This window comes from Leuresthes tenuis, unplaced genomic scaffold (genome assembly GCF_036924035.1).
Source record: "Leuresthes tenuis unplaced genomic scaffold, fLeuTen1.0.hap1 SCAF_9, whole genome shotgun sequence".
Lineage (NCBI taxonomy): Eukaryota > Metazoa > Chordata > Actinopteri > Atheriniformes > Atherinopsidae > Leuresthes > Leuresthes tenuis.
The window spans coordinates 11,215,085-11,239,686 of NW_027325363.1; the positions used below are offsets into that span (position 1 = coordinate 11,215,085).

The 24,602-nt window shown below is 38.6% G+C and overlaps 2 protein-coding genes across 2 annotated transcripts; both read left to right on the plus strand.

Annotated features, from left to right (window-relative positions):
* The first annotated feature begins 8,781 nt into the window (after window positions 1-8,781).
* On the plus strand, window positions 8,782-13,283 carry LOC140314741 (zona pellucida-like domain-containing protein 1). The gene is made up of 10 exons (XM_072393100.1): window positions 8,782-8,887; window positions 9,986-10,206; window positions 10,326-10,507; window positions 10,877-10,949; window positions 11,535-11,632; window positions 11,960-12,040; window positions 12,269-12,440; window positions 12,533-12,638; window positions 12,903-12,908; window positions 13,111-13,283. Exons 1-10 carry the CDS (start codon window positions 8,782-8,784, stop codon window positions 13,281-13,283), a joined length of 1,218 nt encoding a protein of 405 aa, XP_072249201.1.
* A 4,099-nt stretch (window positions 13,284-17,382) lies between these two features.
* Window positions 17,383-23,021, plus strand: LOC140314746 (zona pellucida-like domain-containing protein 1). The gene is made up of 10 exons (XM_072393103.1): window positions 17,383-17,479; window positions 17,855-18,075; window positions 18,438-18,622; window positions 18,721-18,793; window positions 18,880-18,977; window positions 20,776-20,856; window positions 21,166-21,334; window positions 21,424-21,526; window positions 22,691-22,711; window positions 22,885-23,021. Exons 1-10 carry the CDS (start codon window positions 17,383-17,385, stop codon window positions 23,019-23,021), a joined length of 1,185 nt encoding a protein of 394 aa, XP_072249204.1.
* Window positions 23,022-24,602: the final 1,581 nt, after the last annotated feature.

Here is a 24,602-nt window from a genome sequence, read left to right on the forward strand (position 1 = left end):
TCTCACATCCTTTTTTCCTATTACTATCAACTTTATTCTTTTATTCTCAGAACAATGTCCCCCGAGCAGGATTAAAGACTTAACTGCATTCAGTTCGCTGACTTTTCAGGGTGCTAAATGGGAGTTCTTTGCACAAGTCTACTTCCACCATATTTACAGCACAGGTGGTAAAAATAATTTGGCTCTATAATGGCCCAAATCCCACAGCACAAGAGAGAAATAAGTCGGCCCAAGAATTGGCCCGGGCACACAGGACTAAGCGAGGATGCTGACACTGAACTAGGTCTGCATCTTGCCCAAATTCAGGTTGCCACATAGAGGCCACTGTCGTACCAGATGGGGCTAAATGTTCCAAATCTAGGCCCCCACACAACCCAATTACACCTAAATATGCCTATTACATTATCTTATTGGGGGTTATGGGGGGTCTGGACACTATCTCTGCTTACAGTTAGTGAAACATAGATATACAAAGAGCCATGTGTGCTGAAAGGAATCCAGAGAGCCAGGATAAAACTCACAAAAACACAAGGAACTTGCAAACTCCAACTCTTGACCAAATCTGTTCGCTGGTGGAAATGGCAGGTGAGGGGTTAAAAAAACAGTTGTCCCTATATTTTGTCCTTACATCTTCATTTAGTTTCTGTAGAAAGTTGGGATGTAGGCCTATCAGGATTAGGAATGAGGTTAAAACAAATGTGATGATGTCTTTTCAAACAGGTGACATCAACAGGTGATTGTGATCAAGATTGGCTACAGCAGAATTATTGAAAGGCTGAGTCTTTGAGGAGCAAAGCTGGGCAGACTGTTCAGCAATAAGTCCAAGAGCCAGGCTCGGTGATGACGTGAGGTTATATCAGTGGCTTTATTTACACCCCTGGGATGGCAGCATTATTGCGGAAAAGTTCTTTGAGATTTTGTTGCTGCATATTGTGTCTTGAAGGTGACATCTTTTCCAGAAACGTTTGTACATTTTCAAGCAAGACAATAGAAAGCCACATTCTGCTGGCATTTTTACGGCAAGGCTGAGGAGGAAGGGGGCACAGGCTCTGAACTGGTCTGTCTGACCCAGACAGAGAACATCTGTAGTTAATACAATGTCAAAGTAGATGTAAGAATTTATTTCCGTAATTTGCATTCTCTTGAACAATCCAACTTTGTTTGATTTGGGGTTGTAATAAGCATCAATATAATGCACCGATTTTGGACAGAGAACATTTAAGTTGTATGATTTGTTGCAAACACCATATGTACATTTCTAATGGATGATATGTGTCGAAGTTCTAAAAAAACAATGACTTTAAACAAAATAAAAAATGACTAGAACCAATTAATCTGTCTTTAAAAAGTTCCGGTATTTGGTTTTTCTAACATTTTGTAAAGCTGTGTATGTTAGCAACCTATCGGCTCGATAAACATGGCTATCTGTCTGTGGGTTTTACATGTTTAAAGTTGAGCTTCTTTCATCATGAGAATGTGAAAGGAAAGATTTATTGGTCAAACAGGAGGCTTAACAGTGCAATTTTACTACCTAGATGAGGCCTTCTACAAATAAAGATATAAAACTTTAGACAGATTTGAATGAACTTGTATACTTTTGTGATGCAGGATATTGAGACTTTTTATGTGGTCTTGAGTCTTTTAAGTTGCTTTATAGTTATGTAAAGCATGTTGAGTTGCACCAATGCTTGAAAAGTGCTGCATATTAAAGTTGAAATTGTGTCCTTTAGGGGGTATGTATCCAGTCAGTCATCAGCAATCAGGAGTTTGCTGCCGTGTGACATTTATTACTGTTACTTTTGTGGTGAGTTTATTTCTCACTCTGGGACATTTTGACATGCATTCGTGGTCAAAGGTTGAATTTCTTTTGTTTTTTGCTGACTATGCTCACCTTGTTTGCTTCTGCACAAACAGATATGTAGGTTTACACTGAACCGGTCCAGAGTTCAGAAACCACCTTCGATTATCAGGCGCGTACTCTAACCCCATTCTCCAGCTTGTCTCGTGTCTGGTTTTATTGCTCTTGATAATGAAATGAAATGAGTGGCACTTGTGGAAGTATTAATATAGTAATGGTTTTTTTTCTTTTTTTTTTATGAATTTCCCAAAAATAAATCATTAAAAAAGAAGTACAAAACTGCTTATTCAGCAGTTGTAACTCTTGCTGAACCAGGACAGATCCTGCCATCAGTGGACTCGAGAAATGCTCTGCCATTTTGATAAGACGTGAGCAGTCCAGTAGGTGACAGTAATGCACTCACAAGCTGCTTGCTGAGCACCATTAACAATGCAAACTCACATCGTGTCAGGCTGTCAGACCTGTAGAAATGCAGGTTGTCCCTCAAAAGACACGAGCACAGAGCTGGCTCTGATCACCACTGTCTGATGTGAGAGGCAAATGTGAAACCTTGATCTAAAGGGAGGGTTGTGACACCCCTCCCATCGTCTTGGCAGCCGTCCTCTTCCTCTGAAGACAACCGACTGTCTTTGGTGCATCGCTTGCTTATGCAGCTCACATGGCTCTCTCAGGTTATTAAAGCCAGTTCAGACACTGCTCACTCTGTGTCCTTCCACCATGCCACGCCACATAGACCCTCATTTTGTGCACGCAATAACTCCACAGCACGCATCCACAGCTTGCACTGCATTCTGCTGAGCTCCAAAATCTGTTGTTGCTTTGTGTTACCTTTGTTTTCAGTGCACCCTTTGTGTAGACTCCCCAACCTTGTTACTTCTCTCTTTTTTCCCTTAATAGCATCGGGAAAGACATTTTTTTTTTCTCATCAAACTTCGATGTAAATGCTGAAGTATTTTGAGTCACAGCTTTTTGCAAGAATTAATTAAAATATACAGTTGCAGCAGAAGGGTGAAGAATGAAATAACAGAGGAGAGTATCCAATCTAATTAATTACATGGTGCATTAAGATGTTTGTGTCATGGGACTAAAATATATATTTTTTAAATTCCCCTTCTTCAACCTATTTGTCTGCTGTGGAAGTTTTAACCTCGCTCTGACAAACCCAGTTGAACGTTTACGTTGCCGTTATAAACGGCCGACAACCATCAGGGGTCACCCATAGTCCTACGTTCCCATTTTCAGGGATATCTCTTCTTTATTCTGTTGTTTATTGGAGGAAAGCAGCTGAGATCCGAGCAGAAGACATCCAACCGTTCGCGGAGACTGTTTTTGTAATTTTATTTAATTTCATCTACAGATAGGTATGTTAGAATCATCATTTTCAATATTTTTGAGATTTAAGATTGTCTGCAAGTTGTTCCATTCTCTACATGTACCATTTTATGTTGCTATTATTACATATATAATATATTTGTTTATGCCATTTAATCAAATATGTTTATGTGTTCTCTATATTTTTTAAACATGAAGTTCTTACTTCAACAATTTTAAAGAAATCAGACTTTTGCAGGTGAAAATTTAAACATCTCTACAATGCAAAGGAGATAGGAAGAAATGATCGATTTTGTGGTATTTCTGCGTCAGTAAACATAGATTTTATTCAGTATAAGGAGGACTTCTAGCTTTCATTTCATCTTTGACAGCCTCACACATCCTCGTATCAAAATTTCTGAGGAAAATACAACCATTTCACCTCTACTTTTATATCAGCTGAGAAAACGGGAAGGTTTACATGAGCCTGTAGAATGCATGTCCACTACACAATCCACCGGAAACATAAGGTAAGAATTTCCCTGCTTTATTGTGGGGTATATGAACAAACCATGATTTGTACTTCTTTTATTTGAGCTTTTCTTCTTTTTTCTTTTTTTTAGTTTTTGATACTGGCGAACTGCAGGGTGCATCCCACCTTTCACCCTATAACAACTGGAATAGGTTACAGTCCCAGGTGACTGAGCTGGATAAAAAGGGTACAGAAAGTGACTTTGTTTTGAATAAAGTGTCTTTTCTTATGGATAATTGTGGACCGTACAGATTGAACCACTTAAAATTACCCCTGTTACATCATTTTATTCATCATTTAAGCTTTTGTTTTATACAACAGAGGGTTATTACAGCTTTCTGCTTTCTAGTTTTGAAAGGACAGAACTACACAAGTTGAGACGAACTCACTCCGAGAGTAGGAAAGAGTACAAGAGCAGAGCAGAAAGAATGTTAATCTATAATGAAAAATGACAAGTTGTGGGTTACATCTAAACTTAATATGAAAATAACCAAACAACCATTCATAAGAAGCAGCTGTCGTATGCACTACCATACAGATACCACTAGGGGGCAGCATAGTGTCGCAACTAGAGACAGGAAATCAGCCATGTTACCATACATGTGGATTTGTCCCACCCAAATGTTTAAGAATTGCTTTAATAAAAATAAATATCCTTTTTGGCTTCCTAAGATGAATATATGCTAAACATAAATCAACAAATTGAAAATAAAAAAACGTCATTTGAAATGGTCCAGTTGTTGCTGTCAATTTCAGTGCATGATAAAAAAAAAAACTATTGTAATGTTACACTAAACTATTCTAAATCCTGACTGCCAATATATTTACTGTAATCTTAGGCTAGCTGATTGGTTATTTCTAGGAAACTTCACGTTAGATATCAGCCTGATTCTCTGATTTTATATCTGGTTAGTTCTAGCCTTATTTTGCCACAAGTATTAAAAAGTGATCCTTTCTTAAATTAAGTTTTAAGGCTTTTTGGTTCGAGAGCAGATACAGGAATAAAAGGCAAAAATAACTGCAGCTCCTTGTGAATCCTTGATGAGGTCATGGTACTGACAGCAGAGATCCTCACGCAGTGTTCTCTAAATATAGGGTTGGGTTTCATATACAAACAATTCTCTGGTTTTCCCCTTTCATCTGGGAATTTTCACATATCTAGTCCAACAAAAGAAACTGACAGAGACTTCTGCAAACGTGTTCTGTTTGTAAAGACTCAGACTTACTTCATTCATTTCTATTTTCAGATGAAATCACTGTGAGAAACAAATATGTTCCTTCTAAACGGGGACATAAGTAGAGCATGGAAAATAAAATGAACATTGCAATTTGTCTTGGTTTCCTCCTTTTTTCTATTCTCAAAGTTACTTGTAGCGACAAATAAATAGTCTCATTACCAAAGAACATTATAAATCTGCCCCTCTACTGTGGCAAGAAAACAAACGTTACTCACTGAGGATCAAATGGCAGGGGGGCCTTTGATCAGGGCTTGACTTTCCTGCCTGTGTTAAAACTGGAGCATCAAATTACAGACCCAGTCTCTCGGGTTTTGTGCTGCAGCTTAGATCGTCTGATTTAGATGTCTGTTTGTTGAATCTGGAAGTTTCAGGTTGATCTGATAGAGACGACTCTATCAGGGAGATCTAAGTTTGGCGGCTGGTCCTGCGCCATTAGAAGTCTCTGAGCACAACGACCTGCAGAAAACGTTCACAAAGCTCACGAGAGTTTCCCGGTGATGTGTGACTTCACAACAAAGGATAAAGCAAGTTTTTAGGTGTTGAGCATAAAGTGAAATATGATAGCTCGGCATGCTTCTAATACTTTAACAGCAATTTTGAAGAAAAACGTGTGAAGACAATCAACAAGACACACAACACACAGAGCATTGTTTTGAGTGTATGGGTATATGCATAGAAGTGGAGCACATGGTTAAATAGGTCATTTGCTTGGTGGGATTTGTAAAATAAGCAGGTTAGCAATGGTTCACCATATGTATTCATTTCATGTAGATGTGGCCATCTGATCCTATTTGCTCTGAATAGCACTTCATATTTCATTTCAGACCTATACCTCATCAGAGAGGCAGGTGAGCAGCAGTGAATAGCAAACAGCAGGCTCTCTGCAGGTTCCTGCACAGATTCAGGTCCAGATGTGAGTGTGACACGTGAGGCCCACTGGCTCAGATGTGCCTGAGCCAAGTGACGAACAGGACATGTGTTGGATATGGGCAACTCTACCGTGGGTGGGAATGCAACAGCAATCCAAGCGTATACTGTTACTATGTGCTCATACTTCAACATACACACCGAATGTTACTGATACATATTTTCCTGAAAGACCACAACGATGGGTCTTCAAAACATTGATACATGTGGGTTTTACTTCGTTGTAATCCGATAGAGCATGCTTTTTACCTTTTGTGTTCTGTTGAAACAAACAAGTACTGTAAGAGAAATAACAGTGACTGCAAAGTTTACCATATTTCAAACCCTTCCTTTACCTGAAACTGAGTTTGCTCATTCAATACAGATGACAAAATAAAGAGATGGTCCCAAACCGCTGTTGTTAAGTCAAGTGAAAAAAATCGAATGTGTTTTTAACATATAGAAACATATGGTTTTTAACATTTTTCCTTGATGGAAAAAAATGAAAATCACAAACATAAGTATTGTGTCATGCTTTGTGGGACTCTATCTGATGTCATCAGTTCAAAATGTTTCTAATACAGCTGACATTGTTAAGCATGTGAACCTCTGCTCTCTGAAACCCTGTGCTGAACAGCTAAGCTTTGAAAGGCTGTGCACAGGGGTAGATTAACCTTGCTGTTGGTGTTAGTGTGTTTAGTGTAACTCTCTGAGATTTCAGTTCTGTCAACATTACAGCAGTGAGCCACACCTTAGCAGGGGAGAGCATTTTGCAAACATGGGCCTGTCCTGACCCCGGCCAGGAAGACTAGGCAATGTCATCTTGGTGCATGGCGTTCTGGGTTGTGGTTGCCATACTGTTAAACCAAAACAAACATGGCAAGTTTGGGCACAGAGAAAAGAAAAGAAAAGAATAAAACATTTTCTTTGATCATCTATGTAGGCGTGCAAAATCAGCTGTGCAGCAAAAACCAGAGCCATAGTTGTCTGGTTGGTACAAACACAAAACAACAATAATTTTCATAACTAATCTAACTTACTTGTGTAGAAATACTGTAAACAATGTGCAAAGGAATGTTGCCAAACAGGATGTCTGGTTGTTTTACATCTGATAGTCATGCTGTGCAAGCTTCTTTGTTAATTCAGCCACCTTACATCAATTATTTTGCTTCCAATTTAGAAAGCAGAAAGGTCTCACATGGTTCGAGTTTCAGTCTCCACGCCCATCATGAGAACAGTAACAGCAGTCTATAACACAGAAAGAGCTCAACATTTTACAGTTTTTTTAGACTGTATAAGAACTGCATGAACAATATGACAAAAAGAGCAAAGTCTAACTCCACTGCTATTGTCACTTCCATGTCATAAGTCTCACAGATTCTTGTGCTTTCTACATCAACTGACATCACATACCCAAAGCCTATTTTTGAACTGGTATATTCTTCAACATGGAAAAATGGAAAATAGTGGACCCAATGATCCACTAGAAAATGATCATTTTCCAAATCTAGTATTTGAATAACAAAATAACAAAAATAATTAAATGAAATCTATCTATCTATCTATCTATCTATCTATCTATCTATCTATCTATCTATCTATCTATCTATCTATCTATCTATCTATCTATCTATCTATCTATCTATCTATCTATCTATCTATCTATCTATCTATCTATCTATCTATCTATCTATCTATCTATCTATCTATCTATCTATCTATCTATCTATCTATCCATCGCATCCTCCATGCAAAGGTAGCTAAAATAAAGTGGGTCTCTCACAATTTTACCGATATTGTGACACACTGGACCAATGTAGGTGTTGCATATTTCAATGTGAGACTTGATTGCTCTCTTGCACTATTGGTTTTCTCCTTTATCTCTTTGGGACTCACTGACAGTAATAATTATTTTCTTTAAGGCTCCAGTACCTCTCTATATGCTTCTTCAACTCTGTATGGGCTGTTTTTCAAATAAGTGGAAATCTACTGAGGAGAAAGAAGTACTTTGTTCTGCAGAAACTCGGGCTTTGTGAGATGGACTGCAGTAAAATTAAAGGTGAGTGTATTATCTCTAGGCAGAGCAACCAAATGGAAAACATTCTCTGTATTCCACGTTTACTTTCTTGAACTCAGTGCAGGTCGAGCTGTAGCTGAATGCCTTTACTCTAAGTGATGCCTTGCGCATCACAATTACCCACACACAGCTCGCATCAAACCATGAGCAGACTTTTGTGTTCATGTGAATGTGGGCCGCAGCAGTAGCCGATGACAGCTTAATTCCCAGGCTGGACCCCCCCTGCTGAGGTCCACCGTTTGTGTGATCTGACAGACGGAGATCAGACTGAGGAGAGATGAGTGGGAACCCACTGTGTCCGCTCAGGTTTCTTGGCGCTGTGAAAAGATTTGTCCTGTCCATTCAGATCTGATGGAGTTTCCCATGTTCTGCACCGCAGCAGGTTTTTGTTGGCGTATCTTTCTCATCTATGTGCACACAAGAGAGACAAGTAGGGCTGACGCTGTGTTTGGTTTAGTTCCTTGATGCCACCAAAACTGCGTGCCACAGTTTTGAACTACTCTCTCGTCATAAATCAGGGGAAGAGGGGTTCCGGCCAATTACTCTGGAAAAGGCAGGAAACAGGTAAACAGGTGAGGCAAAAACACAAAAAAAGAGGGAGTGGGATGAAATGAGCTGGAAAGAGGGGTGACCTCAGTTTAAAAGCAGTGGAAGAAGGATTAGGGGACGTGGAGAAAGAAGGGTGAACTACTTAAATCGAGGTCAGAGTGTGCAGCAGTCGAGGAGGGAGGGCAGCATTGTTTTTGAACATCTAATTTTGACAAAAGTGTTGTTTTTTTTAAACGTATCTGAGGAATGTGGTTAATGCAATGTTGACCCTCTGAAGATGACACTGGGCAAACCTCCCTCAGGTGCTGAAATGGCACGAATGTGCCTTATCTTCCTGCTGATGAGTCACACCACCTCAGTCTCCACACAGTTTAATGGATACAACTGTGATGCCAACTTCCACAGCAGGTTTCCTGGTGAGAAAACCGCACACCACGTTGTCTCTTTACAATCCATATTCCACAGGTGGGAACACTTCATATGGCTGATAACAAGAACTACGTAGCTTGAAAACTTAACAAATCAGCTCAAGTTAAACTAGCAGAACCATTACGATAATTGTCACTACTTGATATTCTAAAGTTTCTGGTAAAACTGTTAAATATAAGATTGCATGAAGAATTTAATATTTCTTCCACCACTGTCTGCTTTCCACATAGAAGAGATGAAGATTTTCATGAGGACAATTTTTATCCTTACACTTCACAAAAAGAAAAAAAACAGTAACAGCAAACAAAACAAAACACAACTAAAATTCTTAAATCTGTATAAATGTTCACACTTCTGCATATTTGCTGTTTTGTTTTTTCTTCGATCAAGTTTTAATTCAAATTATAACAGAAAAATGTTTATTATGGCTACTTTTCTTTCCACACTCAGACAGCTTTCAGACATTTTTCACAGATTTTTTTCCCCCTCAATATTTGTTCCTGTATTCCTGGACAAATAAGTTTACAGTGGGACCTGCAAGTATTTGAATGTGCAAAATGTAAAAACGTATCTTATCATGTAATTTTAGGTCACTTTTGTTCGGAATAGATTGTCTGTGAATGTTTTTCTTTTTCTTTAATTTGGGTAATTTGGCTTCTGCTGATCTCATATTCCTAATCCTATGGGAAGTTTTGAGAATTTACACCTGAAATGTCTTTTTTTATTTTTACAGGTCTTTTTTCAGTTTTTGTTTCTCAAGTCAAGCTGGAATTGAGCCCCACCATCTGTTTTGTATCTGCTATTCCCAGTAAATGCTGGCAGGCAAGACAGCTGCCAAAAAAAAAACAAAAAAAAAACCCAGGACTTTACTAAAATAGCAAGCTTTGATCTGCAACGTTTTGACAAAATCAAAATTTACCTGGATTTGTTCACATATTGACACTTGTCAAATCACTAAAAATGTTCCCCATGCATGAGTATGAAGAGTATAATGTCCCTGTCGCTTTCACGTGACAGTCACTCAGCTCCCAGCTTAACTTTCTAAAGTTAAAATGCACTGTTGACCTTTCTGTCTGCCCCTAAAGCTGAGCGGGACATCAGCGTTTACTGCGGGGTTCAAACCATCACCTTGAAGATCAATTTCTGCCCGGTGCTCTTCTCTGGTTACACCGCCGCAGATTTGGCCCTGAACGGCCGTCACAGTGACGCTCAGTGTCGAGGCTTCATCAACAACAACACCTTCCCCACGGCGGTCCTGTTCAGCATCAGTCTCAGCACCCTTGAGGCCTGCGGTAACAGCCTGGTGGTAAAGAGTACCGAATACATACTAAACATAGAGTTAATATAATCAATATCCAGCTCCATCATGTTGTTTGTAGGCTTGGGAAGAATACAACTTAGCGGCTAAGATGTGTCTCTCTGCAGGTCAGCACAGCTTTTGGAGCCAACGCCTATGGGAACATGTCTCTGGTACAAATTGGGAATATCTCAGGCTTTATCGACACCCCTGACCCTCCGACTATAATCAGCTACCTGCCTGGTTTGTTGTATAAATTCAGCTGCAGCTACCCACTGGAGTACCTGGTCAATAACTCCCAGCTGGCCTCGTAAGTTGCAGCAAAAAAATAAATAAATCCAAAACAGAGTTTTTATGGGTTACCCACTGAACTGGTGTTAAGATTTATTCATTTGATTAAGAGCTTTGTTTATTTCTTTCCCAAAATCTGTGGTGACAGTTAAGCCTGTGGTTCATAAGCCTTAGTGGCTTTGTGTCCTGTGGTATTTTGAGAGCCATTTATTTTAGGAAATGCAAATTTCCTAATGACCCACATGCTAATTCAGATGCATACTTTATCGAAACTTTTGTACTTCATTCAAGTAAACAAATAAAACTTCATCAGTATTCTACATCAAAACTGCTGCTTTGATGCTGTTTTCTAAATGAACACCCACCAATATGTTGCATCTCTTCACAGCTCCTCTGCTGCTATATCTGTCAAGGACAGCAACGGCACATTTGTTAGCACGCTGAGTATGATCTTGTACAATGTGAGTACACAGCTGGGTTTAAATTTCCATTTTGGTGAGGATCAGAACTGTCTTTATCAATCAAAACTGACTTCACGTTATTTGAATCGTACTGGCTCGGCTGTTGTCACAATCCTTTGAAAAGTGTGAATGTAATTTAAATCTTTTGAGAAAAGAAAAAGAAAAAAAAGAACAAATTTAAAAAACATTTAATTGATTTAACTAAGCATTTTTTAAGAACTACATATTATAATTGTTCACTTTTAATCCCATATGCATCACCCTGCTGTTGTTAATATTTATATTTGATATTTCTTTCTAAACACTGTTAAGGATTGTTCTTTCGCTTGTGTTCCTGATCTCTTTTTAAAAAACGTCCCCTGTATGAATAAATATATTCTGCTCCACAGATTGTTCAGACGAGCACTAATGAAACTACAATCTTGGTATTTTCACTGGAGGGGTTGACAAAAACAAAAATACAGAATTTTACAAGCCTTATGAATTAAACTCCTTGCCGTCTACTGATTCTTAGTTTTCTGGTTTCATGTTTTGAACAATAAGAATTGATTTTTTTCTCTTCTCTCTTGAACACTTGTGCTGCAGGATTCTACATACAATCAGCCTCTGTCTATCCCGATGGCTGGGCTGGCTCTGAAAACCAGAGTATTTGCTGCTGTGAAAGCCACAAATTTAGACAAACGGTACCAAATTACACGCAATTTTGCCTAATTTTTCAAAAGGACTATCATGAATGTTTGAATAAATATTGCTCACATGGCTCACATTTTACCAATACACAACCACATGGTTGATCAAGAGAAGATATGTCTGATATGATCCCCACAACATCTTTCCCACCATAATTTCTAGAGATTTAGATTTATTTTTTATGCTTTGCCTACATTCATTATGCCATTATGTTTTTTTTTCTGGACTTGAAGGCGCCAGACTGCAGCAAAGAAAGCCATACCTGTGCCTTCCCATGAGCAGTTAGATCTCTATCCCATCTGAGTTTTTTCCCTTTGCAGATGGAATATCTTGATGGACTACTGTTACACAACCCCCTCAGGGAATCCTAATGATGAACTCCGCTATGACCTTTTCTTTGGGTAATCTTGCTTTTTTTTTTGTTCAAGATGATGACTCGATAAACCACAATAGGGAGTCATTAGCTTTTCAGTCTCTCAACACGGCTTATCCTCATGAATGCTACAGTTCTTTTTTCGACCCAAACAACTAGATGTAGCTTAAGTATACATCTACTTGTAGAAATCCATTCTGTCACCTCCAGTGTGTTCATCTTCCTGCTTATGTGTGTTTGTGCTGCTCTGACACAGCTGCTATAAAGACCCACAAACGACAGTCTTTGAGAATGGGAAGAGCCAGATGGGACGTTTTTCCTTTGAGGTTTTCCGGTTTGTGAAACACAGACACCAGAAGATGTCGACTGTGTTTTTGCACTGCGTTACCAAGCTTTGCCGGGCAGACGACTGCATCATGCTCATGCCAGTAAGTGTGACAATCTCTGATTTTTTGTCCTTTGTGTGTGTGTGTGCCTCTTGACCTCGATGAGCACTGAAATCTGATGATGTGACTGGCAGATTTGTGGGAGGCGACGCAGGCGGGATGGAGAGCAGAGTCTTAATTCCCAGCCAGCGGCATCTGGGAACGCCGTTATCACAGCCGGTCCAATCATCACTCGGAGTGGTATGAGCAAAAAACTGACTTTTTAAGGAATAGTTTGGCATTTTTAGAGATGTGCTGATTTTCTACCCTACCCTGAAGGAAAGGGAGGGGTTACTCGTTAAAAAGGTTACATTTTGTTGATTAAATTCAAACGAAACACAAAAAACATTAATGTCATAATCTGGTTGTAATTCTTGTAATTGATATGTGTAAAGTGTATTTCAGCTAAGTGGGTAGATCAATACACTGAGCCATTTATAATCTGTTTCTAACCTTGTTTTTCAGATGAAAGTCCTGTCAACAACTCCCAACTAGGTAAGCAATGTTATAGTAAGCTTTAAAGCATCAGAAAAGGCAGCAGATACCACTGAAAATCAATTTCTGTGTTTAGAGGGATGAGGAGTGTTCTTTTGTTGAAAGAAGAAACACACAAACACAAGTCATGAAGTTCATTTAATGAAAAGGTTTGGTTTTTCATCTTTCCGTCCATCAGCACCTGGTCATCTCTCTCAGACAATGAACCCTGTGACCAGTGCACTGATCTCGGGCGTGGTCATCCTGGGCGGGGTCAGTCTGGGTTTCTTCCTGCTGTCGGTCCGCCTCCTGCAGAAGTCCCGCCTACCAGCAGCAGCAGCCTCAGGTGTTTGGAACCCGAGCTTTAAGTGACTCGTGTATAATATTTGCATATGTCTCACAGAGCTGTTGCTGCAGGTGTCTGGTCTCCCTCATACACGCATTATTACATGTTATACATAATATGTTTTAGGTATTTATTGCCTTCAATACCTCATTTTTTAAAACTTTTTGGGCAGCTGATTTTCTTAGAAACTGCTGTGTTATGAAATTACCCAAATTATTTCGACATAATTTGTCCTTTTCTTTTTAACACATATTGGATATTGGTACAAAAAAGTATCATATTGGTCTGTTTTAGGTAGAAAAAATGAATAGCAGAACCAAAGTTCTGACTTTTCTCTCTAAAGAGAAACACAGTTGTTTTGTATTACATATGTTTTATAGTGAAAGGTTGTTGCATTTTAACATTGTAAATTGTTAAGACAAGGAAATGCATATGATGCAGTGTTTTGGAAACAAAAAAAATTACGTTTGAATTCAATTTTAAGCTCTCATTTGTATTATTGCATTTAAAATAATATGTCTGAGATGTAGATGAACTTTTTTTTTTATGTCTGGATCTGAAATAAAAGCTGTTGGCTCCACTAAAAATGAAGTTTGCCATCTTTTCAAAATGTGAAATTAATTAATTTGAAACTTCCTCTACCAGACACATAATATGCAAAGGAAATCATTTTCAGTGTCTTCACTGACCAACTTTATTGTAGAATATAAAACAAATCTATTTGATGCCAGCAAAGCATTAAAAAAAGCTGGAATAGAGGCATGTTTACCTTGGCGTTACACCTCCCCTTCTTACAGTTACACTTTTTAATATTTTTGGAAGACTCTGAAGACTCTGAATGTAAGATTGCAGCTGCTCTGCAGTCTGCAGGTTGTTCTTGTCTGATTCTCCTCTTTATGATGCTCCATACTTTTTCAATAAGAGATGAATGTGGACAGCAGGCAGGCCAAACAAGCACACACACTCTGTGTCTATGAAGCCTTGCTTTTGTAAGGCGTGCAAAACAAGTTTACGATTGACCTGTTGAAATATCACTGATCTCCTGGAGAGAGACGTCACCTTGGTGGTAGCATATGTCTCTCCAACATTCCAATGTACACCTCTGCATCAATGATACCTTCACACATGTGAAATCACCCATGCCCCAAGCACTGATTCCCTCCCATATCATCACACGCTTGCTTTTGCATCTTTCTCTGATAATAGCCTGAAACCAGACATCCGATTTCTCCAAAACCAGCTGAAACCAGAACTCATCTAACCACAGAACTTGTGTTCACTTTCTTTCTGTCCATTTGAAATGAGCAGCTCGTGTACAGAGATCTCGGCGGTGTTTGTGTGCAGGGTTGATATATAAATTACTCCTTGTGTCATACAGATTCAGGTTACATATCTGGATGCAGTGGCTGATTGTGCAAAGTGAAAATGGTTTTCCAAGTTAATCCTGGGCCCGTGTGGCTTTGTTAATCATGATGGCCGGACAATTTCTTATGCAGTTCTACCTGAAGGCTCAAAGATCCCGTCCAACAATACTTTCCAGGCCTTTTGTATTGAAAAGTCTTTTTATACAATCCTGGCACCTGTCACCAATTAATCTACCGATAGTAGACATTTGGAGCTCATGAATGCTCTATAAACCTTTCCTCTCTCTCAACTTTTTTATTTTTTGGAGTGTGTTGCCAGCATCACATTCTCGACTTGTGTATGTTTCCTAAATACAATGTTCATCAATGAAGATATGAGAGAAATGTTTCCTGTGCATTTGATTTTTTAATAAACGTCTGAGAGGAATTAGCAAGCTTCATATTTGATTTGTTGTTGCCTTTTTGGACATCCTCATATGTTTTCCTTCAGTTGGGTTTGTATAAAAGGTAGATCAAGTGGAACAAGCAGTCAATGCCATGGATGAGCACAGAAGTGATAGACATATTTTTGGAGTGAACACAAACTTTGTGTGCTGCTGAGCTCCCTTCAGGACAGCTGAGATAAACAAGAGCAATGAGTAAATCTGTCAGTTGTTGAAATTGCTGGGAGAATTTATTGAAAACAGCTCATTTCTCCTCAGATCTAGGTAAGAGCACAACACTGCTCTGCAACACAACAGAGAGGTCGTTGATGTGTGACAATTTTACTGACAATCCTCTGTGAACATTCATTGGTCTTCAGATATTTTTTTACATCACTATTTAGCATGAGTTCAGATCATCAGTAGCTTTTACATTACATTACATCACATTTTAGGAGTTACTGTCTGACATTGAAAGCAGAAAGGGTGAGAAGAATCAAGGACATAGCAGAGGAAAAAAATGCACAAATTGATTTAAATCTAAAAATCAAATCAAAAGTGTATAAAATGTAACATGCAACCAATTAAACGCTTGTTAAATAAACCATGTATGTCAGTTAATATGGGCATTCTGGTTTTGGTTAATCTTGTCATAGAAATAACAGCATTTGTGACCAAATGGTATATGTAGTCATTTATAAACGATTTATTTTACCTTACATGTCTTTGTTCATGAATTAGTATACCTGTCCTTATTTCATATTAACTCACTAATCTGTCAGAGTTTTCCCTGTGCGTGTCATATCTCCAGGAAAATGAACAAAACCCCAAGCACTGCCAAAGCCCATTCGATATCTGCCTGAATTAATCTTAGGATTTTTTTTCCATACTAATTTTCGTCTTCAATGAATGTCTGTTGGTGGCCGCAGCATCTCACGTGTCACACTTCGAGGCTGTTTTTGTGCCCCGTAGTCTCTGCTACATTCACTGCTCCTCATCACTCTAATCCCTCATTTCAACAACCATTTTGTGATGCATTCAGCATTTACAATGTCCACAGATAACTGAAATGAGAGGAATGAATTCTATCATCCCCCCTCTCAGTTTACTATCGGCGATAATTGATTAAGCCCTCCTCCTGAAAATAAAAATGAGGCTGCGATTTGGCTTTGAACTTTGAATCTGAGTTCAGGTGAGTCATGAGCGAAGAGAATTAATTCTATAAAGACCTGAGGAATATAAATGGGGGTGTGTCTGAGTAAGAGAACAGTAAGACTCTTAGCATGTTTAAATGCGCACGTCATGACAATAGTAAAAATGTGTCCTGCATTTGATGTGTGTTTTCTATCTTTGACAAAAGATTGACAAAGACGCCCATCCTCCAACTTGACCCTGATCACAGCTTTCTCTTCCCAGGTGGCTCATCTGACATGATCAGTTTTCTAGCTGTCCTTCACCTACCTTCACCCTCAGTTAATTCTCAGTAATGACCAGCTTTTAAATGATTCTCTGAGTATTTGGGAATTTCTAGTATGTGCAAAAACACAGATACCATATTCTAACCTGAACATTTAGCTATTTTTACGTAAAAGCTCAAACATTTACAAGCCATGAGCATGACCAATGTCAATCACATTGTTGGGCTGTTTGTTGCTTATAATTTGTCTCAGAAATATAAGCATTGAAAGTACTTCTATAAAAGATCTTTTGTGTCAATTTGTCAAACTGAGACTCATCCAGGTCACATTAAACCACCAAACACCTCAGAAGACAACAGATCCCACTTCCTGTATTGTGTGTGAGGTCCCGTGAGAACAGAAAGCATACATATTCTTACTTTATTAAATTTCATATTAGTAGGCAAAGGGGGCAGCATTTCACACACAAAACCACAAAGCCTTGCGGACAATGTTTACGCATATATCTTTAAAGGGGGCTGTGTTGGGTTTCATCATTAGCCTCCAGGAAAGGACGTAGTACCTCAACCACAAAAAGTGAATTGTTCACACAAACAGAAGCAGCCACTCCAATGAAGCTTTGACCTTGTTTTCATCCAATCCTACAGCGGTTATGACCACACAACAGCTATGATCCTCATATATAAAACAGCTCACTGCTTTCTAATAATAAACACGGAAAGAGACTGAGGAGGTAAGATCCAGTCAAAGATTACAGCAAAGTTTTGCTTGATTGACAGCTGTGGACTAAACATCAATGTTTGGCTGTTTTTGCATCAAACTTTTTTAGTGGACTTTTTTCTGCATTGTGCTGGATATCTTTTCAGTGATTGACATCTGTTGTGTTTGCATCCAATTTTTCACAGAGGGCAGAGTGTTGAGATGGCTTTACTCATCCTCCTCATCCTGACGTCCCTGTGTATTGTGGGCCGAGAGGCCCTCAGCATCTCTGACTGTGGAGTTTATGCCAGACGACCCGGTGAGATGCTTGTAAACAGCACTCTCTGATTTTAGTTTTGGACTGGATTTTAGCGTAAATGTAGACCTTTAAAGAAGCCATCCTCCATTTATTTGAAACAAACTGGATTTTGCCTCAGATATGTAATTTGCCCAACTGAAAAAGGGGTTTACAAATGCTATTATTATTAATCTACAGGAATGGCAACAATTTTGACCACAAAATACTGTGTTTATAGTTGCATAAATGGTAGCACTGGAGTTAAGGTGCAGCTAATTTATTTATTTTGTCAATTCAAATGTGTTTATTTGATTTAGCTCATTTCTCTTTCAGAGCATAAGTATGTTGACTACTACATGAAAAAGAGTGAAAACAAAGCAATCTTTCTGTGATCAGAATACACAGATATCGCAGTGGTGTGTGGAACATCTGCCATTGACCTGGCTATTCAAATCTGCCCGGCCATGTACACCGGATACAACGAGAGTTTACTGATCCTGAACCGCATCTGGAACATTGTGGACTGTCAGGGGACGCTTGACACCACAGTGGTTCCTCCCGTAGTGAGGTTCAGCTTCCCCATCAGTGAAGGAAACGCCTGTGGAAGTAACTTCATGGTGAGTCTATCATGTAATTTGACGATTTCTAGTCTTGAGTGATGGTGAACAACAGATTTGTTAACTTTTAGCTTGGAAGAGTTACATCAGATTTAGGAAACCAAAAGAGCATCTGAGTACTGAGTTGTTGGCCAGGTGAGAAGATTTAAAAATGAGAGTTCTCAGGGAGGGAATAAAGTAATCTAAAACACACACTAATGAGGTCAGTCACTCTACTCTTGATGTAATAACAGAGAAAGTTAAGGTAGGTCACCTTCTTGATGTGATTTCATCAAAGCTACATGCTCTGTGAAGCACGTCAGCCAAAATGGATTTTTTAACCATTCTTAAAATAATCATCTTTCTGTTATATATTTCCTCAGACCACAAGTTCACAAGGGACAGGAGTATTTTCTGACTTTTCCAACATCCAGTCAGTAAACATCAGTGGAGTGGTCCGATCCTTCGACCCCACCATCGGGACCATCACCTACAATGCAGAGCTCAAATATTTCTACTCCTGTGCTTATCCTCTGGAGTATCTAATCAACAACACCCAGGTGGATGTGTAAGTGCGCAATTTTAATATGTGCGCTTTTTGTTTCATGGTACTTTTGGCATTTCGCTTGTGTGCAAAGTGTGGTCTCAGCTCTCTCCTCCTTGTAGGTCATCATCTTCCATTGCTTTAATAGACAACAATGGGAGCTTCATCAGCACTCTCAGCATGACTTTGTACAAGGTGCCGTCTCACACCTTTCTCACAGACCATACTTACAGTTCTACATGGCATACATTCTGTAGCTCTAACTTCTCTTCCTTTTCTAGGATGCAAATTACACCACGCCCCTCGTCATTCCACCTGTGGGCATTGAACTGAGAACAAATGTCTATGTGCAGGTGGTTGCAGCCAACCTGACATCGCAGTAAGAGACTTTAACAGTATATCATATCAGCAGCCTTTATTTGTCTTATTCAGACTTGGATCTGTATTTATCAAACTTTGAATCATTTTGATTAAGTACTGTTCTTCAGTGTAGACTTCAAGTACTAGTACTCTACCCAAGTAATCAGATGTTATACTACTTTATGGGCAAGGCAAACTTATCTACGTAGCAAAATTCGACGACAAGGTGATTCAAAGTGCTTTACATAGAACAAAAAAAGCATTAAAAACAAAATGTACAAAACAGAGGGCTGGAGTGCAGTGAAAATTATTAATCAATTAATCAAATGCAGTGGTAAACAGGAAAGTCCTGACCAAACCTGCAGTTATCTGGGAGTTTGTTCCATATATATGGTGCATAAAAACTGAAAGCAGCTTTTTTTATGTTCTGTTTTAACTCTGAGGACAGAAGGCAAACCTGCGCCTGATGACCTGAGATGTTTAAAATTTTCATAAAGTACCAGAAGATCTGAGATGCACTTTGGCCCCAAACCTTTTAAAGCTTTATAGACCAACAGCAGGGTTTTGAAATCAATTATTTGATGGACAGGACGTCAGTGTAGAGACCTCAGGCCTGGAGTGATATGCTCCACCTTTCTGGTCTTACTGAGAATTTCAAATCAAACGTTGTACTTTTTGCTCCTGCCACATCACTGAGCTTGCAACTGCTGCAACTAGTTACTTGAATATGGTAATGTTTTACAGAAAACCCCCATACGATTAGCTCATGAAATGCAAAACAAAGCACTGAAGTTCCCTATGAAATTATTCTTTGGAGCTTAGAGATGTAAAACAAAAGTAGAATAAAAAGTAGAACATGATGTAGATTTATTCTACATTAATCTCTGATAATAATCTCAGGACCCTTTTTATACTCGTCATGTGACCCTTTAGAGGCCTCCCTCCCTCACATGGGAATCAGTGGAATTAATAAAAAGTTTATTTGAGAAGATACAGCAATAACGGATGTGAAACATGATAATATAACTGATCAACTTCAGTCTATTATGAGAAATTACTCATTTTCTTCTTATATCTACCATGTTGTATTAATAATTTTACGTTATCATTTCATTTGAGGAATAAGACACAATAATGAAGTCGTGCTTAGTCTGAACAACAGCTCACAAGAGATCAACGGATTAATCACAAGCATGTTAAGGTCTAAAATATTCAATCATAGAGAATGATTGAGCCTAAATATGAAATAATCTTAATTATTTTGAGAACAAAACCTTTAGGAGATGTTCTTCAGCAAAAGCAATATGAAACATTGAGACCTGTATTAAAATGTTCATAACCAGTCGAGATGAAATATGAGAATATTTGCTAAAAGCCAGACAAGAAGAAAACTATCTTGAAACAGGACAGAAAAGGAACCTGACAACTGTATTAAGAAATGTCAGCTGTTCTAATGATACACAAGCTAAAACAACTCCACATTTAGAAAAACATGCAATCAAAATGCATCTCAGTACATGTGGAGTCACTCCTATTTCTATCCTGTCATTATATGATATCAACTCTCAGCCAACTCAGTTTCTTTTGAACTTTTTCATTTCCAGTGTAGAAGAATGTGATGATCTCACAGCTTTCATCCTTACCTTTGAAAGCTGAGTGGGGTTAAAAAACATAAATAAATAAATGTTATGATAGTAATAATGATTAAAAAAGGCATATGTCTATCTTTCCTAGTCTCCTATTGCATGGCTGTGTCTTGATAGATTGTGACCAGGAGTCTCTGACTCGGTGCTGGGGACCTCATTCTTTCTCCACAGGTACTTTGTGCTGCTGGACCGGTGCTACGCCTCAGTGTCTCCGCAGCCCTCCAACTCCACCTTCTTTAATCTGTTTGTCTCGTAAGTTACAAAAACATCCTGTGTAAAAAGTGTGAGCTGCCCACTGTAACTTGTGAGTTCTTTCAGGTTTTCAAGACTTAATAATGAGATATGTTTCTCAGTCCAGCAGACGAGCTTTGAATCTAAACCTTTACACATGCCCTCTGGGTTTCCTGTGTTCCATTTAATAAGCAAACCACAGCTACCAAAATCCACTGGGAGCCCTAATCTTGATTTTGCCTCCCGTTGCTATGATCATTATTACATAGCCTGAATGTATTTGTATGATGTACAGTTGGGACACTTGTGAGGTTTGTCTTTTACTGAAAGGTGCTCCCGAGATCAGCTGACCACCATGCTGGAGAATGGAGACAGTCAGAGGGCTCGCTTCTACTTCCCAGCTTTCCGCTTCATCGAGCAGCAGAATGAGACCATCTCCACCTACTATCTTCACTGCATCACCCGCCTGTGTGAGAGCAGCACCTGCAGCACCTTCAAGGTAGGAAAGCACAACCTGCATGTCAAGCAGAAATCTACAATTCAAGTCACATCCTCAACTCATGTTTCTCAACCTGGTCCTAATATCAGCAATGCAGCAGGAAGAGGAGGAACGTGGAGGCCACGGTGGTCCAGGAAAGCATCACTGAGCCTTCTGTGCTTACAGTGGCTATAAGGGCCAAGGCTGAGAGTCGTATGTTTTTTTTCTTTTTGTACAAACATGAAAAGAAGACATGTGAAAGATCTTTACACTGTAATGACAGCTCCAAGTAGATTTCAGTTAGTCTAAGAAATATATTCTTTAGAACTGAAGAGCAAAACAATCTACAAACGCAAGAAAGACATTCAGGAATATGTGTAATCTTAATACATTTGAATGAAACAAGCTCACACTTTAAAAAGCCATCCACTGGACTCAAATCTGTGCTTTTCCACCACCACTCCTCAAACCAGTTAGCGTGGACTTTGTTGCTGGAGAATTTGCTGTCCATCTCAAATATTACTATAAATATGATGTTATGAACATCAGTACCAAATAATCAGAAATGTTGACATCATTAGTATCCAAGAAACATAGCAGAGAAAATTCTCTACACTGGCAACAGTCTTGTCAGCATACATGATCAAACAATCTTCGTTTTAATTAGAGGTTAATCAAGTGTCATTTGACTGCTTGCTAAAACTGAATGAGAAGACAGATGTCTCATGTCTGTGCAGTAAATATGAAGCTACAGCAATTTGTTGTTTAGCTTTGCATAGACCTTTAAAACAAAAGGAAACACTTGGACTAGCTCTGTCCAAAGGTAACAGCATTCAACTAAATCTCTAAAAAAAAGAAGCTCATTGCAATTTAACTGCTTTGTTTAGCAGTGACTTCCTGCGGTTTCAGTGTCACCAAAGTGCTATTCCCAGCCTCAAAAATAACACATAACCAGATCATTTTTCAATGATTTGTTTACCGATTAGAGATTTTAGGTAATTTGAAAACTGGAATTCAGCCGGTCTAGATTATTATGACATTGCCATATCTTTATTATGAACTATATTCAGTCTTTTTACAGTTTCTAGCATAGATCAAAGTCTGTAACCAGCTCTACTTCAAATCAAAAAAGCTGATGTATCCAGCTTCTGGCAAAACAGAAAACAAGCAACGCTGAGCTTCCTTTAGTATGTGTCTAAAAAGGGCTTCAAATGAGAAAAGTAATACAGGTTCATTTATTTAAAATATAAATCCCATAAAACACTGAAAAACCAAACTTTCTGCCTGTAATTTCATTTTACCAATTAAATGTTTTGACAAATGTTTTAGTTCATCCCTTATAATGGAATGTTTGACGTTCTGTGTCTTTTCTTGCAGCCATTGTTTCCAGTGAGGAGAGTAAGTATGTCACTTATTAACTTTGCTTCCATGAGAACAACTATTCACGAGGCTTTTACTAATTAGATTCTCCAGAAATGAAAGACATTTCTTATCTGCAGCGAGCCATAAAGTCTTCTGTTGTCTGTTGGATTAAAGCATCCTGTAATGGTGTCATTCTCATCTATGCACAGCTCCGTCTGGTGGTCAGTCTGAGGACAAGGGTGCATCTGTTGGCCTGGGAATTGCAGTGGCTGTCCTGGTTGTTCTGGGTGTGGCAGCCGTCTTAATGGCAGCGTCTTTTTATCGAAAACTGAAGCAGCTCAGATAGCAGCGGCTACTTATATTTTAAGACCAGAACGGTGCAAGCTTTATGGCATGACAATCCCTTATAGGTGGAGGTGCATGATGTATATATGTAGGACACTGTATCAAAACTATTGATTGGAGCTGTAATGTTTCTCTCCAATCCTTCACAGGTTATTGTAGATTGTTGAGGTTGAAGATGCGTATGATGCACTAAAAAGGAAGAAATCCAGTTATCTTAAAAAAGCAACAGTTTGCAACATTTTGAGAAACACTCTTTTTTCCATGGCACTTTCATTTTGTGCAACTTCAGTCACAAAATCATATATTAGTCGATGAGTTTTGTAAGTGAAGCAAGCTTTTCCCCTTGTTTCTATGATGCTATACAACAGTAATAGCTGGGTGTCTTCTTGCTACAGCCCAGCAGCTTTTGTAAATAGACAAAAACTATTGACATTGTTTTTTGTTTGACTTGCCCTCCATTTCTATTTCCATGATGCTATGCTAATGGCTAACTGTCCTCTTACTTTAGCTAATGAGCTAACTTCAGCTCTTTCAACATCAAGAAAGAAAGGTTATTCAGAGAAGTTCAGAAACTGCACATAGATAAAGCTGATGGCTTTCCTTTTATCTATAATTCAATAAGATTGCTGTTATAGATGAGTGTCTCCTGGTGTCAGCTAATTAGTCAGCTTTAGATAACAGAAAGATGCAAATATGTGAGTTTAGATTTAGGAGCAAGCAGATTTGACTCCCTTTGGACCAAATATGTTTGTTGCTGGGTATATTTCTATCAGTGCCATCAAACCCCTGGCTCTGAAGTGAATAAACTAATTTTCCACAATGTAAAACTGCTGTTTTTAATTTGCAGCAGGCAGAAAATAAAAATACATATTGCAGCATGTAAATATTCATTAATTAAAGGGCTCCAATTTTTGTTTTGTTTGTTTACATACAATAGATTAATAAAACCTGTGGATGAATAATGGACATTGAGGACACAGAGAGCAGATGAAACACATTTTATTGATTTCTAATCAACATGATGGTTTTACAAGCAGCGCATATTGTTTTTGCGCCAATCACAGTTGGCAAGTTGCCAATTTTATCTAGAAATGCACGTTTAATTAACATAATTCAAGCTGCAAAATAAACATACCACTACCTTGCATTCATACAGACAACATCGATTTTCAAAACACACACAGTACCACAGAAATGCAACTGAATGACTGGATAGATTTTGTTATTTATTTTTCTAAAAAGTTTATATTAATGTATGTTTCAGGGTAACTTTTAGATTAAATGTTTGTTGTAAGAACATAATATCTTCTGTGGTAACAGCTCTGAGAAAGTTTGTTTTATTTCCAGCACTTACTGGTTACTTATGTATATATTTGTACCATTGTTTATGTCATGCATGCATTACAACAATTAAAGCCTACAGGATATAGAAACAAGAGGTTGTGTCTTCTAACAGCAGACATCCACCTGGACTCAAAAGTAGACTCTACATGATGGAATCTCCAGTGTTAGAGAGCATCTCACAGTCTATGTGACACAATTCTTGATGTACAAGAGGGTTTTGCTTATCTTGAGTCCCAGG

What these genes read in the sequence shown, in the direction of transcription:
- LOC140314741 (XM_072393100.1), top strand. Translation starts at nt 8,782, where the DNA reads ATGGCACGAATGTGCCTTATCTTCCTGCTGATGAGTCACACCACCTCA. An exon ending in TGAGTATGATCTTGTACAAT is followed by an intron (nt 10,950 to 11,534) that starts GTGAGTACACAG and finishes CTTGTGCTGCAG; the next exon opens with GATTCTACATACAATCAGCC. An exon ending in GCCACAAATTTAGACAAACG is followed by an intron (nt 11,633 to 11,959) that starts GTACCAAATTAC and finishes TTCCCTTTGCAG; the next exon opens with ATGGAATATCTTGATGGACT.
- LOC140314746 (XM_072393103.1), top strand. Translation starts at nt 17,383, where the DNA reads ATGGCTTTACTCATCCTCCTCATCCTGACGTCCCTGTGTATTGTGGGC. An exon ending in AACAACACCCAGGTGGATGT is followed by an intron (nt 18,623 to 18,720) that starts GTAAGTGCGCAA and finishes TCCTCCTTGTAG; the next exon opens with GTCATCATCTTCCATTGCTT. An exon ending in TTCTTTAATCTGTTTGTCTC is followed by an intron (nt 20,857 to 21,165) that starts GTAAGTTACAAA and finishes TTTTACTGAAAG; the next exon opens with GTGCTCCCGAGATCAGCTGA.